Source organism: Nerophis ophidion, linkage group LG04 (genome assembly GCF_033978795.1).
Source record: "Nerophis ophidion isolate RoL-2023_Sa linkage group LG04, RoL_Noph_v1.0, whole genome shotgun sequence".
NCBI lineage: Eukaryota > Metazoa > Chordata > Actinopteri > Syngnathiformes > Syngnathidae > Nerophis > Nerophis ophidion.
Genome location: NC_084614.1, coordinates 79,659,711 through 79,681,248, shown reverse-complemented (window position 1 = coordinate 79,681,248; position 21,538 = coordinate 79,659,711). Strand labels below are relative to the sequence as shown.

Sequence of the window (21,538 nt, the reverse complement as noted above, 5' to 3'; positions counted from 1 at the left end):
TAGCTGTATGTACATTTGTAACTGTATTTGCATCCAGCGTTTCCTTCCACCCACATTCAATGCCAAACAAACACTTACCAATCGACAGATTTAAGTTGCTCCAGTGTCCCAAGATGCGAAACTTCCGATCGTTGGCCTGCACATTTTACCGGCGATGCTAAGGCAAACATGACCGAATAGCGTCAATAGCTATTCGCTCAATAGCTTCAGTTTCTTCTTCAATTTCGTTTTTGCTATCTGCCGCCATACTCCAACCATCCGTTTCAATACATGCGTAATCTGTTGAATCGCTTAAGCCGCTGAAATCCGAGTCTGAATCCGAGCTAATGTCGCTATATCTTGCTGTGCTATCCACCATTTGTTTGTATTGGCATTGCTATGTGACGTCACAGGGAAATGGACTGGGGCTTCACAGATAGGGAAAATCAGGCACTTTAAAGCTTTTTTTAGGTATATTCCGGGACGGTTAAAATTTTGAAATTTCGAAAAAAAAAATAAGCCACTGGGAACTGATTTTTATTGGTTTTAACCCTTCTGAAATGGTGATAATGTTGCCCTTTAAATACTCCATCACATAATTTGAAATGTGATTTATGTGGACCCTCACATCTTTTTATGTAGACCGCCAAATGTTTTGTTTCCTGTCACATTAATGTATGTTATTTTATGTGACCCGTGACATCATTTAAGTGGCCTGTCACAATATTTTATGCCTCCCGCCACGTCGTTTATGTGGCCTGCCATATAATTTTATGTGGACTACCACTTAATTTTCATCACATCATTTAATGAGGTCCACCATGGTATTTTAAGTGGGCCACCACGTCATTTTATGTGTCCCATGACATTATTTTATGTGGCCGCAACATCTTTTTATATTTTGTTTCCTGCCACATTGTTTTATGTGATCTATCACATTTTTTAAAGAGGCCTGCCATATGTACCCGCACATCTTTTTATGCGGACCGCCAATTATTTAGTTGTCTGCCACAATAATTTATGTGATGTATCACATCATTTAATGAGACCTGCCACAACATTTTATGTGACCCGTGACATAATTTAAGTGTGCTTTCACAATATTTTATGCCTTCCGCCACATCATTTATGTGGCCTGCCATATAATTTTATGTGGACTACCACTTTATTTCCACCACATCATTTAATGAGATCCACCATAGTATTTAACGTGGGCCACCACATCGTTTTATATGTCCCATGACATTATTTTATGTGGCCGCCACATCTTTTTATATTTTGTTTCCTGCCACATTGTTTTATGTGGGCCCGTCATATCATTTTATGCCGTCCACCACTTTTTTTTTTATTCGGTCCATCACATCATTTAATTAGGTGTTTTATGTGGCCCACCACATCATTTTATGTGGTCCATGACAGCATTTTATGTGGTCCGCCACATCCTTTTATGTGTACCACCAATAATTTTGTTTCCTATCACCTAGTTTTATGTGGTCTATCGCATCATTTAATGGGGCCTGTCACAATATTTTTGTCATTTTATGTGGCCCACCATGTTTTTTCATGGTGCCTGCCACTTCAATTTATGCGGGCCTGCTATATCATTTTATTTGGTCCACCACTTTATTTTATATAGTGCATCACATCATTTAACAAGGCCCACCATAGTATTTTATGTGGGCCTGTTGTGTTATTTTTGTGGCCCACTCAGGGGCGCCGAAAAGGGGGGGTAAAGGAGACGGATTCTAGAGGCCCATGATGGAAGGGGCCCCAGAGAGGCCCCTAATGATGACGAAATTATATGAAATTATGTGTTGGGGGCCATGTAAAGATTCTTTTCATGGGGCCCAAAATCCCTAGCGGCGCCCCTGGGCCCACTACATAATTTTTACTTTGCCCACTATATTAATCTATATTGTCTGCCACATAATTTTATGTTGCCTGCCATATTATTTTATGTTGCCTGCCACGTCATTTTATATGGTCCACTACTTTATATTATATGGTCCGCCACATCATTTAATGAGGCCCACCATGGTATTTTATGTGGCCCGCCACATCATTTTATGTGGGCCTGTGTGTTATTTCCTCCTTCATGAACATTTCCACTTGTAGTTGTAGAGCAGGTTTCACATGTGTTGGACTGTAAAATAATGGACAAAAGTGTATTTTTCCAAGATAAGAAGTCTGATGGCCTCCAACAAGTAAAGCAAGTACATTGATATACGTATTGCCGCGTCAAAAATAAATTGTGTTCAGTTTTTTTTTTTTTTTTTTTTTAAATGTTTATTTATAAATTTCAACATCAACAAACAGAAGGGAAACAATATTCAAAACAGTTCAACAACAGTGTAAAACATTACAATACATTATAAAAACAGTACAAAACAGCGCCAGGATTTTTTATTTTTTATTTTTATTTTTTTATTTATTTATTTTATTTTTTTTAACAAATGAACCTTTTAATAGGGACCCAAACAAATTTTGCATTGAATATTTAACAAGCAAGGCTTATATAACTTTATAGTAACATGCAAAATCGAATTTAAAATAATAATAATAATACAAATATATCAATGGCATATCAAAGAATATTTAAATAAAAATGTAATGCCTCTTTTCTATTTGCAGCGCCAGGATTATGTGTTCAGTTTGTCCCTCTTCTTTTGCTGTAGTGACGTCATCAAAAGAGAGCTCGCGAGAGAGGATGCTGGTGACCTTCCACTGAAATAACTCTTAAAATATATCACAGGTATTATTATATTCCACTCATTGGCATAACATAATAATGTTTACACACATTGGCGTGCTTAACAGTGTTTTGAATGTGTCGACCGGCGCCCTAAAGGCGCGACACGTCCTGCTCGCTACGAGTTAGCCGAAGCTAACGTTAGCATCACAACATGTCGATGTGATTGACTGATTGAAACTTTTATTAGTAGATTGCACAGTTCAGTACATATTCCGTACATTTGACCACTAAATGGTAACACCCGATTAAGTTTTTCAACTTGTTTAAGTCGCGGTCCACTTTAATCAATTCATGGTAATTCATGTGCCATTTATCCATCCATTTCCTACCGCTTATCCCTTTCGGGGTGGCAGGGGGGTGCATTGTCTGTCTATCTGTGTTGGTCCTGTGATGAGGTGGCGACTTGTTCAGGGTGTACTCCGCCTTTCGCCCGTTATTCATTATAATGTATTGTGTGTGTGGCTTGCTAGCCTGAATCTTAACATAACTTTTGACCTGTTGGTTTTGTAGAGCAAAGATGTCGGTAAAGCAGGCTTCCGTCCACGCCAAGTGGATCATTGGAAGGGTCATCGGGACCAAGATGCAGAAGACCGCCAAGGTGCGCGTGACACGGCTGGTGCTGGACCCTTACCTGCTCAAGGTGATAATACACTCCCAAGTACCTGCTCAAGGTGATAATACACTCCCAAGTACCTGCTCAAGGTGACAATACACTCCCAAGTACCTGCTCAAGGTGATAATACACTCCCAAGTACCTGCTCAAGGTGACAATACACTCCCAAGTACCTGCTCAAGGTGACAATACACTCCTAAGTACCTGCTCAAGGTGACAATACACTCCTAAGTACCTGCTCAAGGTAATAATACACTCCTGAGCACCTGCTGAAGGTGATAATACACTCCTAAGTACCATTCTCAAGGTAATAATACACTCCTAAGTACCTGCTCAAGGTGATAATACACTCCTAAGTACCTGCTCAAGGTGATAATACACTCCAAGTACCTGCTCAAGGTGATAATACACTCCTAAGTACCTGCTCAGGGTAATAATACACTCCTAAGTACCTGCTCAAGGTGATAATACACTCCCAAGTACCTGCTCAAGGTGATAATACACTCCAAGTACCTGCTCAAGGTGACAATACACTCCCAAGTACTGCTCAAGGTGATAATACACTCCCAAGTACCTGCTCAAGGTGACAATACACTCCCAAGTACCTGCTCAAGGTGACAATACACTCCTAAGTACCTGCTCAAGGTAATAATACACTCCTGAGCACCTGCTGAAGGTGATAATACACTCCTAAGTACCATTCTCAAGGTAATAATACACTCCTAAGTACCTGCTCAAGGTGATAATACACTCCTAAGTACCTGCTCAGGGTAATAATACACTCCTAAGTACCTGCTAAAGGTGATAATACACTCCTAAGTACCATTCTCAAGGTAATAATACACTACTAAGTACCATTCTCAAGGTAATAATACACTCCCAAGTACCTGCTTAAGGTGATAATACACTCCTAAGTACCATTCTCAAGGTAATAATACACTCCTAAGTACCTGCTTAAGGTGATAATACACTCCTAAGTACCATTCTCAAGGTAATAATACACTCCTAAGTACCTGCTCAAGGTGATAATACACTCCTAAGTACCTGCTCAAGGTGATAATACACTCCCAAGTACCTGCTCAAGGTGATAATACACTCCCAAGTACCTGCTCAAGGTGATAATACACTCCTAAGTACCTGCTCAAGGTGATAATACACTCCTAAGTACCTGCTCAAGGTGACAATACACTCCTAAGTACCTGCTCAAGGTAATAATACACTCCTGAGCACCTGTTGAAGGTGATAATACACTCCTAAGTACCATTCTCAAGGTAATAATACACTCCTAAGTACCTGCTCAAGGTGATAATACACTCCTAAGTACCTGCTCAGGGTAATAATACACTCCTAAGTACCTGCTAAAGGTGATAATACACTCCTAAGTACCATTCTCAAGGTAATAATACACTACTAAGTACCATTCTCAAGGTAATAATACACTCCCAAGTACCTGCTTAAGGTGATGATACACTCCTAAGTACCATTCTCAAGGTAATAATACACTCCTAAGTACCTGCTCAAGGTGATAATACACTCCTAAGTACCTGCTCAAGGTGATAATACACTCCTAAGTACCTGCTCAAGGTAATAATACACTCCTGAGCACCTGCTGAAGGTGATAATACACTCCTAAGTACCATTCTCAAGGTAATAATACACTCCTAAGTACCTGCTCAAGGTGATAATACACTCCTAAGTACCTGCTCAAGGTGATAATACACTCCCAAGTACCTGCTCAAGGTGATAATACACTCCTAAGTACCTGCTCAGGGTAATAATACACTCCTAAGTACCTGCTCAAGGTGATAATACACTCCCAAGTACCTGCTCAAGGTGATAATACACTCCCAAGTACCTGCTCAAGGTGACAATACACTCCCAAGTACCTGCTCAAGGTGATAATACACTCCCAAGTACCTGCTCAAGGTGACAATACACTCCCAAGTACCTGCTCAAGGTGACAATACACTCCTAAGTACCTGCTCAAGGTAATAATACACTCCTGAGCACCTGCTGAAGGTGATAATACACTCCTAAGTACCATTCTCAAGGTAATAATACACTCCTAAGTACCTGCTCAAGGTGATAATACACTCCTAAGTACCTGCTCAGGGTAATAATACACTCCTAAGTACCTGCTAAAGGTGATAATACACTCCTAAGTACCATTCTCAAGGTAATAATACACTACTAAGTACCATTCTCAAGGTAATAATACACTCCCAAGTACCTGCTTAAGGTGATAATACACTCCTAAGTACCATTCTCAAGGTAATAATACACTCCTAAGTACCTGCTTAAGGTGATAATACACTCCTAAGTACCATTCTCAAGGTAATAATACACTCCTAAGTACCTGCTCAAGGTGATAATACACTCCTAAGTACCTGCTCAAGGTGATAATACACTCCCAAGTACCTGCTCAAGGTGATAATACACTCCTAAGTACCTGCTCAAGGTGATAATACACTCCTAAGTACCTGCTCAAGGTGATAATACACTCCTAAGTACCTGCTCAAGGTGACAATACACTCCTAAGTACCTGCTCAAGGTAATAATACACTCCTGAGCACCTGTTGAAGGTGATAATACACTCCTAAGTACCATTCTCAAGGTAATAATACACTCCTAAGTACCTGCTCAAGGTGATAATACACTCCTAAGTACCTGCTCAGGGTAATAATACACTCCTAAGTACCTGCTAAAGGTGATAATACACTCCTAAGTACCATTCTCAAGGTAATAATACACTACTAAGTACCATTCTCAAGGTAATAATACACTCCCAAGTACCTGCTTAAGGTGATGATACACTCCTAAGTACCATTCTCAAGGTAATAATACACTCCTAAGTACCTGCTCAAGGTGATAATACACTCCTAAGTACCTGCTCAAGGTGATAATACACTCCTAAGTACCTGCTCAAGGTGATAATACACTCCCAAGTACCTGCTCAAGGTGATAATACACTCCTAAGTACCTGCTCAAGGTGATAATACACTCCTAAGTACCTGCTCAAGGTGATAATACACTCCTAAGTACCTGCTCAAGGTGATAATACACTCCTAAGTACCTGATCAAGGTGATAATACACTCCTAAGTACCTGATCAAGGTGATAATACACTCCTAAGTACCTGATCAAGGTGATAATACACTCCTAAGTACCTGCTCAAGGTGACAATACACTCCTAAGTACCTGCTCAAGGTGATAATACACTCCCAAGTACCTGCTCAAGGTGATAATACACTCCTAAGTACCTGCTTATGGTAATAATACACTCCCAAGTACCTTCTCAAGGTAATAATACACTCCCAAGTACCTGCTTAAGGTCATAATACACTCCCAAGTACCTTCTCAAGGTAATAATACACTCCCAAGTACCTGCTTAAGGTCATAATACACTCCTAAGTACCTTCTCAAGGTAATAATACACTCCTAAGTACCTTCTCAAGGTAATAATATACTCCTAAGTACAATTCTCAAGGTAATAATACACTCCTAAGTACCTTCTCAAGGTAATAATACACTCCTAAGTACCTTCTCAAGGTAATAATATACTCCTAAGTACAATTCTCAAGGTAATAATACACTCCTAAGTACCTTCTCAAGGTAATAATACACTCCTAAGTACCTTCTCAAGGTAATAATACACTCCTAAGTACCTTCTCAAGGTAATAATATACTCCTAAGTACAATTCTCAAGGTAATAATACACTCCTAAGTACCTTCTCAAGGTAATAATACACTCCTAAGTACCATTCTCAAGGTAATAATACACTCCTAAGTACCTTCTCAAGGTAATAATACACTCCCAAGTACCTTCTCAAGGTAATAATACACTCCTAAGTACCTTCTCAAGGTAATAATATACTCCTAAGTACAATTCTCAAGGTAATAATACACTCCTAAGTACCTTCTCAAGGTAATAATACACTCCTAAGTACCATTCTCAAGGTAATAATACACTCCTAAGTACCTTCTCAAGGTAATAATACACTCCCAAGTACCTTCTCAAGGTAATAATACACTCCCAAGTACCTTCTCAAGGTAATAATACACTCCCAAGTACCTTCTCAAGGTAATAATACACTCCTAAGTACCATTCTCAAGGTAATAATACACTCCTAAGTACCTTCTCAAGGTAATAATACACTCCCAAGTACCTTCTCAAGGTAATAATACACTCCCAAGTACCTTCTCAAGGTAATAATACACTCCCAAGTACCTTCTCAAGGTAATAATACACTCCCAATTACCTGCTCAAGGTGATAATACACTCCTAAGTACCTGCTAAAGGTGATAATACACTCCTAAGTACCTGTTCAAGGTGATAATACACTCCTAAGTACCTGCTGAAGGTAATAATACACTCCTAAGTACCATTCTCAAGGTGATAATACACTCCTAAGTACCGGCTCAAGGTGATAATACACTCCTAAGTACCGGATTGTCACTTTCACTGCAGGACAAACACAAACCAAAATGTTTGTGTTTGACTCTTACGTCAAATATAGTTGTTGTGTGTGGAAATAGTCATGAAAATAAAGAAAATGCATTGTTGTGGCCCTTACTGTATATATATATATATATATATATATGTTTTAATCGAAAATATTTTTTATTTTTAGGCACAGAAAATTATGCATCGATTTAAAACCGATGTGAAAATCGTTTTGCGCACCTCAAGTAAACAAATCCTTGTCATGCTCTAAATTGTCTGACCAGCCAAACAACTGCTTTGTCGTCCTCAGTACTACAACAGGAGGAAGACGTACTTTGCCCATGATGCTTTGCAGCAGTGCACGGTGGGCGATGTGGTGCTGCTCAAAGCTCTGCCCGAGCCTCGAGCCAAACACGTCAAACACGAACTGGCTGAGGTGGTCTACAAGGTGGGTCAGGTGGTGGACCCGCTGACGGGAAAGCGCGTGGCAGGGAGGGAGTTTGTGGAGCCTCCGACGGACCTTCTTCAGACTCCCGATCACCTGACATTGTCCCAGAAGCTGCAGGAGATGGACATCACTGAAACGCACTCATCACATTGACACTTTTAAATATTCTTGTCGTTACTTGCTTTGTTGCCATTCAGTGCAAACTCATTTGAAAATAAAACATTACACAACAAGGAATTGCTCAATACAAAACAATTGTCTTTGGTATAACTCACTGATTGTTCCATATCTAACATACTGAGTAGAAGTGTGGGGCAGTGCCTATAAATGTACTTAAATCCAATCCTCCTGTGGAAAAGAGCCATAAGAATCCTTACTAAATCCAAGATGGCGGCGCCCGGACGGGCTGCGCTCTCGAGGAGCTGCTGCTAAAGATGGAACTTTTGGCAGAAATACCGGACAATTCCACAAACTTTATGGCTGGCTCACATCGTGGTCACTCCGTGATCACGTACGACCGCCAGACACTTCTGGATGTGGACACATCGGGCCGTTTTGGACCGATAGACACTTGCGTGCTAGACTTGCTAACTAGCATGGGATTACATCGGCGGCTACATCCAGCGGCCTGTGAAGCAGGGGAGTCTAGTAGCAGTGGGGGCCGTCTACGGAGCAGACGCCAGCGGTGTGATCGGAAACGCGGATGCCGAGCGGGGCTAAAAACAAAGCAGAAGGCTAATCCCCACAGAACACCACTTTCCTCCATCCCGAAGACGGATTTAGATGGAAAATGCGCGACTACTGGTCTGGGTAAGGAGTCTGTTAAATTAGAACAAGTTGTTTCTGCTTTGAGTGTTTCAGAGTTGGACATGTGTTTTACTGAGGTGGCTAACTATGATGCGTGCAGTTTATCAAAGCAACAAACAAACAATCGGAAAATCCCCGTTACTGAGGTGGCTAACCATGATGCGTGCAGTTTATCAAAGCAACAAACAAACAATCGGAAAATCCCCGTTACTGAGGTGGCTAACCATGATGCGTGCAGTTTATCAAAGCAACAATCAAACAATCGGAAAATTCCTGTCGTATCAATTCCTAGATATGGTCGTAACTATACTAAATGCACTGGGCATAATAAACACAACATTATTAATATTGCTACTACGGATAATTTGATCAAAAACTCCCTAAAACAGCCCACTACCTATAATGTAGGTTTTTTAAACATAAGATCATTGTCTCCCAAAACGTTGTTAGTTAATGATATTATCAGAGACAACAATCTTAACGTCATCGGTCTCAGCGAAACCTGGCTTAAACCAAACGACTTTTTTGCGCTAAATGAGGCATGTCCTCCTAACTTTACACATGCGCATATTGCCCGTCCGCTCAAAAGGGGTGGGGGGGTCGCACTAATATACAACGAAAACTTTAACCTTAGTCCTAACATAAATAATAAATATAAATCGTTTGAGGTGCTTACTATGAGGTCTGTCACACCGCTGCCTCTACACCTGGCTGTTATCTACCGCCCCCCAGGGCCCTATTCGGACTTTATTAATGAATTCTCAGAGTTCGTTGCTGATCTAGTGACACACGCCGATAATATAATCATAATGGGGGACTTTAATATCCATATGAATACCCCATCGGACCCACCGTGCGTAGCGCTCCAGACTGTAATTGATAGCTGTGGTCTCACACAAATAATAAATGAACCCACGCATCGCAACGGTAATACGATAGACCTAGTGCTTGTCAGGGGCATCACCGTTTCCAAAGTTACGATACTCCCGTATACTAAAGTATTGTCCGATCATTACCTTATAAAATTCGAGGTTCAGACGCATGTTCGTCAAACTAATAATAATAATAACTGCTATAGCAGCCGCAACATTAATACAGCCACAACGACAACTCTTGCGGACCTACTGCCCTCGGTAATGGCACCATTCCCAAAGTATGTGGGCTCTATTGATAACCTCACTAACAACTTTAACGACGCCCTGCGCGAAACCATTGATAACATAGCACCGCTAAAGTTAAAAAAGGCTCCAAAAAAGCGCACCCCGTGGTTTACAGAAGAAACTAGAGCTCAGAAATTATTATGCAGAAAGCTGGAACGCAAATGGCGCACGACTAAACTTGAGGTGCACCATCAAGCATGGAGTGATGGTTTAATAACTTATAAACGCATGCTTACCTTAGCTAAAGCTAAATATTACTCAAATCTCATCCACCGTAATAAAAACGATCCTAAATTTTTGTTTAGTACGGTAGCATCGCTAACCCAACAAGGGACTCCTTCCAGTAGCTTAACCCACTCAGCTGATGACTTTATGCAATTCTTTAGTAAGAAAATTGAAGTCATTAGAAAGGAGATTAAAGACAATGCGTCCCAGCTACAACGGGGTTCTATTAACACTGACACGATTGCATATACGGCGGATACTGCCCTCCAAAATAGTTTCTCTCGTTTTGAGGAAATAACATTAGAGGAATTGTTACAACGTGTTAAGGGAATAAAACAGACAACATGTTTACTTGACCCTCTTCCTGGGAAACTGATCAAGGAACTCTTTGTATTATTAGGTCCATCAGTGCTAAATATTATAAACTTATCACTCTCCTCGGGCACTGTTCCCCTAGCATTCAAAAAAGCGGTTATTCATCCTCTTCTTAAAAGACCTAACCTCGATCCTGACCTCATGGTAAATTACCGACCGGTGTCTCACCTTCCCTTTATTTCAAAAATCCTTGAAAAAATTGTTGCGGAGCAGTTAAATGAACACTTAGCGTCTAACAATCTATGTGAAACCTTTCAATCCGGTTTCAGGGCAAATCACTCGACGGAGACAGCCCTCGCAAAAATGACTAATGATCTATTGCTAACGATGGATTCTGATGCGTCATCTATGTTGCTGCTCCTCGATCTTAGCGCTGCTTTCGATACCATCGATCATAATATTTTATTAGAACGTATCAAAACACGAATTGGTATGTCAGACTTAGCCCTGTCTTGGTTTAACTCTTATCTTACTGATAGGATGCAGTGTGTCTCCCATAACAATGTGACCTCGGACTACGTTAAGGTAACGTGTGGAGTTCCCCAGGGTTCGGTCCTTGGCCCTGCACTCTTCAGCATCTACATGCTGCCGCTAGGTGACATCATACGCAAATACGGTGTTAGCTTTCACTGTTATGCTGATGACACCCAACTCTACATGCCCCTAAAGCTGACCAACATGCCGGATTGTAGTCAGCTGGAGGCGTGTCTTAATGAAATTAAACAATGGATGTCCGCTAACTTTTTGCAACTCAACGCCAAAAAAACGGAAATGCTGATTATCGGTCCTGCTAGACACCGAACTCTATTTAATAATACAACTCTAACATTTGACAACCAAACAATTAAACAAGGCGACACGGTAAAGAATCTGGGTATTATCTTCGACCCAACTCTCTCCTTTGAGGCACACATTAAAAGCGTTACTAAAACGGCCTTCTTTCATCTCCGTAACATCGCTAAAATTCGCTCCATTCTGTCCACTAAAGACGCTGAGATCATTATCCATGCGTTTGTTACGTCTCGCCTCGACTACTGTAACGTATTATTTTCGGGTCTCCCCATGTCTAGCATTAAAAGATTACAGTTGGTACAAAATGCGGCTGCTAGACTTTTGACAAGAACAAGAAAGTTTGATCACATTACGCCTGTACTGGCTCACCTGCACTGGCTTCCTGTGCACTTAAGATGTGACTTTAAGGTTTTACTACTTACGTATAAAATACTACACGGTCTAGCTCCATCTTATCTTGCCGATTGTATTGTACCATATGTCCCGGCAAGAAATCTGCGTTCAAAGGATTCCGGCTTATTAGTGATTCCCAAAGCCCAAAAAAAGTCTGCGGGCTATAGAGCATTTTCCGTTCGGGCTCCAGTACTCTGGAATGCCCTCCCGGTAACAGTTCGCGATGCCACCTCAGTAGAAGCATTTAAGTCTCACCTTAAAACTCATTTGTATACTCTAGCCTTTAAATAGACTCCCTTTTTAGACCAGTTGATCTGCCGTTTCTTTTCTTTTTCTTCTATGTCCCACTCTCCCGTGTGGAGGGGGTCCTGTCCGATCCGGTGGCCATGTACTGCTCGCCTGTGTATCGGCTGGGGACATCTCTGCGCTGCTGGTCCGCCTACGCTTGGGATGGTTTCCTGCTGGCTCCGCTGTGAACGGGACTCTCGCTGCTGTGTCTTGGATCCTCTTTGGACTGGACTCCCGAGACTGTGTTGTATCCATTGTGGATTGAACTTTCACAGTATCATGTTAGACCCGCTCGACATCCATTGCTTTCCTCCTCTCTAAGGTTCTCATAGTCATCATTGTCACCGACGTCCCACTGGGTCATTATTGTCACCAATGTCCCACTGGGTGTGAGTTTTCCTTGCCCTTATGTGGGCCTACCGAGGATGTCGTGGTGGTTTGTGCAGCCCTTTGAGACACTAGTGATTTAGGGCTATATAAGTAAACATTGATTGATTGATACTAGAAATGCCATCCATCCATCCATCATCTTCCGCTTATCCGAGGTCGGGCCGCGGGGGCAACAGCCTAAGCAGGGAAACCCAGACTTCCCTCTCCCCAGCCACTTCGTCTAGCTCTTCCCGGGGGATCCCGAGGCGTTCCCAGGCCAGCCGGGAGACATAGTCTTCCCAACGTGTCCTGGGTCTTCCCCGTGGCCTCCTACCGGTTGGACGTGCCCTAAACACCTCCCTAGGGAGGCGTTCGGGTGGCATCCTGACCAGATGCCCGAACCACCTCATCTGGCTCCTCTCGATGTGAAGGAGCAGCGGCTTTACTTTGAGTTCCTCCCGGATGGCAGAGCTTCTCACCCTATCTCTAAGGGAGAGACCCGCCACACGGCGGAGGAAACTCATTTCGGCCGCTTGTACCCGTGATCTTATCCTTTCGGTCATGACCCAAAGCTCATGACCATAGGTGAGGATGGGAACGTAGATCGACCGGTAAATTGAGAGCTTTGCCTTCCGGCTCAGCTCCTTCTTCACCACAACGGACCGGTGCAACGTCCGCATTACTGAAGACGCCGCACCGATCCGCCTGTCGATCTCACGATCCACTCTTCCCTCACTCGTGAACAAGACTCCTAGGTACTTGAACTCCTCCACTTGGGGCAGGGTCTCCTCCCCAACCCGGAGATGGCACTCCACCCTTTTCCGGGCGAGAACCATGGACTCGGACTTAAGGTGCTGATTCTCATTCCGGTCGCTTCACACTCGGCTGCGAACCGATCCAGCGAGAGCTGAAGATCCCGGTCAGATGAAGCCATCAGGACCACATCATCATTACTAGAAATGCATAAAGATAATCCACAAACCCAACATACCAACATTTATTAAAATTTCATGAACTGGCAGAGTATAATATCCTTAAAATCATGTACAAAGCACAGATTTGTAAAAATAAAGTAATTATATTCTGAAAGGAACTGAGATCTTTGATAAATCTACATTTAGGACACTGATAATCAGAGGTGTTACTTTATGGAACAAACTCGACAGTGGAATAAAACAATGTTATTGATTGATTGATTGAGACTTTTTTTTTTTTAGTAGATTGCACATCCATCCATCCGCTTATTCCCTTTTTGGGGTCGTGGGGGGCGCTGGCGCCCATCTCAGCTACAATCGGGCGGAAGGCGGCGTACACCCTGGACAAGTCGCCACCTCATCGCAGGTAGATTGCACAGTTCAATACATATTCCGTACAATTGACCACTAAATGGTAACACCCGAATAAGTTTTTCAACTTGTTTAAGTCGGGGTCCACGTTAATCAATTCATGGTAAATCTCTATGTATTAAACACCAATATAAAAATAATGATAAAAAGATATGAATGAGTAGAATTTTTTCTTATTGGTTGTGAAATGAAAACATGGCATTAAAAGTCAATTGTATCTGTGAAAATAGGGTAGCAGATAGTTTTAAACTTATTTCTGCTCCTTTTCATTCATATATTACTTTGTTGATTGATTTGTTTGTATTTTATTCCTATGGTTTGATTTTCATGAATGTAATAACTGAACTGAATATTTACACGAATATCACTCGATTGGTGGGAAATGTTCTGAAAATTTTTTTTGTGTGTTTTTCATTGTAAACATTCCAGTGAGGTGACATTACTAGTTTTAATTTTCCCTCACCCAGGAAACGTGTGCATTTTAACAATATGGGGGGGATTACAATAAGTATGAATAAAATGCATTCATGGATATAAAAAGTATAAACACAATTTAGAAAATGATACAAATGTGAGAACAAAATTATACTACCGTCCAGACCTGGTGTTTATGCTTAATCTACTACCCTTTAGAAGAGACCTGGGCAAATTAAGGCCCGGGGGCCACATACGGCATGTTAATCTTTTTAATTTGGCCCGCCGGACATTCCCAAATAATTTTTTAGATCTTTGAGATGGAAAGTGTAGCTGTAGTCTTGAACTAAAGTATTTCAATGGTTGGAATCTGAGGGTTGCTGGTTCAATCTCCACCTTCTACCCTCTTAGTCATGTCCGTTGTGTCCTTGGGCAAGACACTTCACCCTTGCTCCTGATGGGTCCTGGTGAGCGCCTTGCATGGCAGCTCCTGCCGTCAGTGTGTGAATGGGCGAATGTGGAAATACTGTCAAAGCGCTTTGGGCTCCTTTAAAAGGGGTGGAAAAGCGCTATAAAAGTACAACCCATTTACCATTTTGCTATGGTCATCTAATTTGTGGAGGAGTTCAAGTACCTAGGAGTCTTGTTCACGAGTGAGGGAAGAGTGGATCGTGAGATCGACAGGCGGATCGGTGCGGTGTCTTCAGTAATGCGGACGTTGTACCGATCCGTTGTGGTGGAGAAGGAGCTGAGCCGGAAGGCAAAGCTCTCAATTTACCGGTCGATCTACGTTCCCGTCCTCACCTATGGTCATGAGCTTTGGGTCATGACCGAAAGGATAAGATCACGGGTACAAGCGGCCGAAATGAGTTTGGGTCTCTCCCTTAGAGATAGGGTGAGAAGCTCTGCCATCAGGGAGGAACTCAAAGTAAAGCCGCTGCTCCTCCACATGGAGAGGAGCCAGATGAGGTGGTTCGGGCATCTGGTCAGGATGCCACCCGAACGCCTCCCTAGGGAGGTGTTTAGGGCACGTCCAACCGGTAGGAGGCCACGGGGAAGACCCAGGACACGTTGGGAAGACTATGTCTCCCGGCTGGCCTGGGAACGCCTCGGGATCCCCTGGGAAGAGCTAGACGAAGTGGCTGGGGAGAGGGAAGTCTGGGCTTCCCTGCTTAGGCTGTTGCCCCCGCGACCCGACCTCGGATAAGCTCAAGAAGATGGATGGATGGATCTAATTTGTTACTATGGACATTTAAGTCACAGCAGCTCAGACCAGGCACCAAGCAGTGTGGGTGGGGAGCGTTTCCACTGAGTGTTTCCAGAACAGACGTGGAAGGAGACTTTTACAACAAAGTTCTGAAAGCTTAATAATATATCAGATAGTAGGTGGGTTTTTTTTATATTTCGCTGTGTTTGTTGCGTTTTGCTTGATTGTAAAATATTTGGATGAAGATGGGGTGTGACGGTTTTGATTGATTGATTGATACTTTTATTAGTAGATTGCACAGTTCAGTACATATTCCGTACAATTGACCACTAAATGGTAACACCCGAATAAGTTTTTCAACTTGTTTAAGTCGGGGTCCACGTTAATCAATTCATGGTACAAATATATACTATCAACATAGTACAGTCATCACACAGGTTAATCATCATAGTATATACATTGAATTATTTACATTATTTACAATCCGGGGGGTGGGATGAGGAGCTTTGGTTGATATCAGTATTTCAGTCATCAACAATTGAATCAACAGAGAAATGTGGACATTGAAACAGTGTAGGTCTTATTTAGTAGGATATGTACAGCCAGCAGAGAACATAGTGAGTTCACATAGCATAAGAACAAGTATATACATTAGAAGTACATTTGAGTTGTTTATAATCCGGGGAGATGGGATGTGAATGGAGGAGGGTATTAGTAAAGTGTTTAAGTTGCCTGGAGGTGTTGTTTTAGAGCGGTTTTGAAGGAATATAGAGATGCATTTACTTTTACACCTGTTGGGAGTGCATTCCACATTGATGTGGCATAGAAAGAGAATGAGTTAAGACCTTTGTTAGATCGGAATCTGGGTTTAACGTGGTTTGTGGAGCTCCCCCTGGTGTTGTGGTTATGGCGCTCATTTACATTAAGGAAGTGGTTTGACATGTACTTCGGTATCAGGGAGGTGTAGCGGATTTTATAGACCAGGCTCAGTGCAAGTTGTTTGACTCTGTCCTCCACCCTGAGGTGTGATTGAGGTGTGATCTGGGGTGGAGGTCTAAAAGTAACCGGACTCGCTTATTCTGGGATGTTTGGAGTCTAGATTTGAGGGTTTTGGTTGTGCTGGGGTACCAGGAGGTTCAAGCGTAATCGAAAAAGGGTTGAATGAGAGTTCCCGCTAGAATCCTCAAGGTGCTTTTGTTGACCAGAGAGGAGATTCTGTTGAGGAATCTCGTTCTTTGGTTGACCTTTTTGATCACCTTGGTTGCCATTTTATCACAGGAAAGATTAGCCTCTAGAATGGAACCTAGGTATCTGTCATATGTTGTCAATATTCAGTGTTTTATCGTTCATAGTTAAAACTATGAAACCCACATTCATTATTTTCATGTACATTCTCGGGGTCACATTCAGTAAAAAAGTTTTACGTTTTTTAAGGCGGTCTGTCATAACGTTTTTAGCATTCAATCAGACATTACAGTGAGGTTTTGTATTAGTGTTCCTAAAAATCAGATATACATCATTTATTTTTATTCCTTTCATGAAAATGCATATATACAAGCCATGGGCAGTTGACACTTTCATTGTTTTTTTGTTTCTTATACATTTCCATGATCACAAAGCAGATGGAAGAATACTATTCTCATATTTATCTGCCCCTTTTCAACACTAATTTTTTTAGATGTTCCCTCCACCAAAATCTTGTCCAATATAAATCAAAATTTAGTTTGATACAATTCCAGTTTTCTCTTTTTGTAACTCCTTTTAAATTCAAAGATATTCTTACAACTTTTTAAGTCTTTTTTTAGAGAATTCCATGCTTCCACACCAGCAACAGACAAGTACATTTGTTTCAAATTTGTTCGCACTTTTGTATGTTTAAAGTCATACGGCCTTCTGTGGTTCTCATCTTCATACGTGAACACAAATAACTTTTGTAAGTCCTTCGGAAGAACTTTATTTCTAGCCATGAACATCACTAATGCAATTTCACAATATCTTTTACAAACCCTGTTTCCATATGAGTTGGGAAATTGTGTTGGATGTAAATATAAACGGAATACAAAGACAACATATTTGATGTTCTGACTGATAAACTTTTTTGTTGTTGTTGCAAATAATCATTAACTTTGGAATTTGATGCCAGCAACACGTGACAAAGAAGTTGGGAAAGGTGGCAATAAATACTGATAAAGTTGGGGAATCCTCATCAAACACTTATTTGGAACATCCCACAGGTGTGCAGGCTAATTGGGAACAGGTGGGTGCCATGATTGGGTATAAAAACAGCTTCCCAAAAAATGCTCAGTCTTTCACAAGAAAGAATGGGGCGAGGTACACCCCTTTGTCCACAACTGCGTGAGCAAATAGTCAAACAGTTCAAGAACAACGTTTCTCAAAGTGCAATTGCAAGAAATTTAGCGATTTCAACATCTACGGCTTCAACAATTAGTTTCCTCAGTTCCCAAACGTTTATTGAGTGTTGTTTAAAGAAAAGGTGATGTAACACAGTGGTGAACATGCCCTTTCCCAACTACTTTGGCATGTGTCGCAGCCATGAAATTCTAAGTTAATTATTGTTTGCAAAAAAAATAAAGTTTATGAGTTTGAACATCAAATATCTTGTCTTTGTAGAGCATTTAATTAAATATGGGTTGAAAAGGATTTGCAAATCATTGTATTCTGTTTATATTTACATCTAACACAATTTCCCAACTCATATGGAAACGGGGTTTGGAGTTTTAATAATCCTGACCTAATGAAGAGTGGATTTGTGTGGTCTATATATCCATCCATCCATCTTCTTCCGCTTATCCGAGGTCGGGTCGCGGGGGCAACAGCCTAAGCAGGGAAACCCAGACTTCCCTCTCCCCAGCCACTTCGTCTAGCTCTTCCCGGGGGATCCCGAGGCGTTCCCAGGCCAGCCGGGAGACATAGTCTTCCCAACGTGTCCTGGGTCTTCCCCGTGGCCTCCTACCGGTTGGACGTGCCCTAAACACCTCCCTAGGGAGGCGTTTGGGTGGCATCCTGACCAGATGCCCGAACCACCTCATCTGGCTATATATCCCACTGTAAAAATGATAGGAATAGCTCTTTTTTGTGAAAAATATAAAGGCATTATGTTGCTGTGACATGTATTCCCCCATGGAATGGAATTAACGTGGACTTAAACAAGTTGAAAAACTTATTGGGGTGTTACCATTTAGTGGTCAATTGTACGGAATATGTACTGTACTGTGCAATCTACTAATAAAAGTTTCAATCAATAAAAAAAAAACATATTTCCGGCCCCCAGACACACTTATTTCTCTAAATTTGGCCCCCCGGGTGAAAATAATTGCACAGGCCTGCATTAGAATAAAGAACCCGAAAAGTAAATCCAGATAAAAAAAATAAAATAAACATGATTAATAATTAAATACTAATGTTTATATTTAATAGGGCTGCGAATCTTTGGGTGTGCCACGATTCGATTCAATATTCGGGCTCCAGTACTCTGGAATGCCCTCCCGGTAACAGTTCGAGATGCCACCTCAGTAGAAGCATTTAAGTCTCACCTTAAAACTCATTTGTATACTCTAGCCTTTAAATAGACTCCCCTTTTAGACCAGTTGATCTGCCGTTTCTTTTCTTTTTCTTCTATGTCCCACTCTCCCTTGTGGAGGGGGTCCGGTCCGATCCGGCGGCCATGTACTGCTTGCCTGTGTATCGGCTGGGGACATCTCTGCGCTGCTGATCCGCCTCCGCTTGGGATGGTTTCCTGCTGGCTCCACTGTGAACGGGACTCTCGCTGCTGTGTTGGATCCGCTTTGGACTGGACTCTCGCGACTGTGTTGGATCCATTATGGATTGAACTTTCACAGTATCATGTTAGACCCGCTCGACATCCATTGCTTTCCTCCTCTCCAAGGTTCTCACAGTCATCATTGTCACCGCCGTCCCACTGGGTGTGAGTTTTCCTTGCCCTTATGTGGGCCTACCGAGGATGTCGTAGTGGTTTGTGCAGCCCTTTGAGACACTAGTGATTTAGGGCTATATAAGTAAACATTGATTGATTGATTGAATATCGATTCTTGGGGTCGCGATTTGATTATATATCGATTTTTTTTTTCGATTCAACGCGATTTTCGATTCAAAAACGATATTTTTCCGATTCAAAGCGATTCCGTATTCATTCAATACATAGGATTTCGAGTCTGCTGACATGCTAGCAGAGTAGTAGATTTTTTTTTAAAAGCTTTTATAATTGTAAAGGACAATGTTTTATCAACTGATTGCAATAATGTAAATTTGTTTTAACTTTAAACGGACCAAAAATACGACTTATTTTATCTTTGTGAAAACATTGAACACAGTGTGTTGTCAAGCTTATGAGATGCCATGCAAGTGTAAGCCACTGTGACACTATTGTTCTTTTTTTTTATTTTAATAAATGTCTAATGATAATGTACGGGCTTCACGGTGGCAGAGGGGTTAGCGCGTCTGCCTCACAATACGAAGGTCCTGCAGTCCCGGGTTCAAATCCAGGCTCGGGATCTTTCTGTGTGGAGTTTGCATGTTCTCCCCGTGACTGCGTGGGTTCCCTCCGGGTACTCCGGCTTCCTCCCACTTCCAAAGACATGCACCTGGGGATAGGTTGATTGGCAACACTAAAATTGGCCCTAGTGTGTGAATGTGAGTGTGAATGTTGTCTGTCTATCTGTGTTGGCCCTGCGAGGAGGTGGCGACTTGTCCAGGGTGTACCCCGCCTTCCACCTGATTGTAGCTGAGATAGGCGCCAGCACCCCTCGCGACCCCAAAAGGGAATAAGCGGTAGAAAATGGATGGATGATAATGTCAATGAGGGATTTTTAATCACTGCTATGCTGAAATTATAACTAATATTGATACTGTTGTTGATAATATTCATTTTTGTTTCACTACTTTTGGTTTGTTCTGTGTCATGTTTGTGTCTCCTCTCAATTGCTCTGTTTATTGAAGTACTGGCTGTCCAGAGTCGGGACCCAGGATGGACCGCTCGCCTGGGTGTCGGTTAGGGACATCTGGTTTCCTGTTGGCTCCACTATGGACAGGATTCTCGCTCCTGGGGCGGTATAGCTCGGTTGGTAGAGCAGCCGTGCCAGCAACTTGAGGGTTGCAGGTTCGATACCCGCTTCTGCCATCCTAGTCACTGCCGTTGTGTCCTTGGGCAAGACACTTTACCCACCTGCTCCCAGTGGCACCCACACTGGTTTAAATGTTAAAATTAGATATTGGGTTTCACTATGTAAAGTGCTTTGAGTCACTTTGAGAAAAGCGCTATATAAATATAATTCACTTCACTTCACTACTGTGTTGGATCCGCTTTGGACTGGACTCTCACAGCTGTGTTGGATCCACTATGAATTGAACTTTGATAGTATTTTCTATGAATTTCATAGAACTTTCACAGTATCATGTTAGACCCACTCGACATCCATTGCTTTTGGTCCCCTAAGAGGGGGTGGGGTTGCCCACATATCTCCCATCCAAAGGCAAAACCCAGTAACCCAATTTTGGTCAAAACTGAGCTGATAATAATTTTGGAGTTCCTAGGTCAGGGGTAGGGAACCTATGGCTCTAGAGCCAGATGTGGCTCTTTTGATGACTGCATCTGGCTCTCTGATGAATCTGAGCTGACGTTGCTTACCACGATAAGTAATGAATAATTCCACTTGTAATCACAGTGTTAAAAATAATGTTCGAAATATAAATTATTCTCATGCATTTTTAATCCGTCCATCCGTTTTTCTACCGCACCTGTTCAAGAAGTTGCGTCAATGGTAAGAAGTTATTTATTTATTATTGGTTAGTGTGGGGCTTGCCCTCCTGGGGGTTCTGCAGACCACCAAGCACCGACATGAAAGCCTGTTTCAGGGTTACAATATTGTTGTATTTTTCAATAAATCTCT

At 42.0% G+C, this 21,538-nt stretch overlaps 1 protein-coding gene across 1 annotated transcript; it reads left to right on the top strand.

Moving 5' to 3' along the window:
* The first annotated feature begins 2,593 nt into the window (after positions 1-2,593).
* mrps17 (mitochondrial ribosomal protein S17) lies at positions 2,594-8,472 on the top strand. Its single transcript, XM_061899198.1, has 3 exons — positions 2,594-2,731; positions 3,242-3,371; positions 8,098-8,472. The coding sequence occupies exons 2-3, from the start codon at positions 3,249-3,251 to the stop codon at positions 8,386-8,388; spliced, it is 414 nt and encodes a 137-aa protein (XP_061755182.1). The 5' UTR covers positions 2,594-2,731; positions 3,242-3,248; the 3' UTR covers positions 8,389-8,472.
* Positions 8,473-21,538: the final 13,066 nt, after the last annotated feature.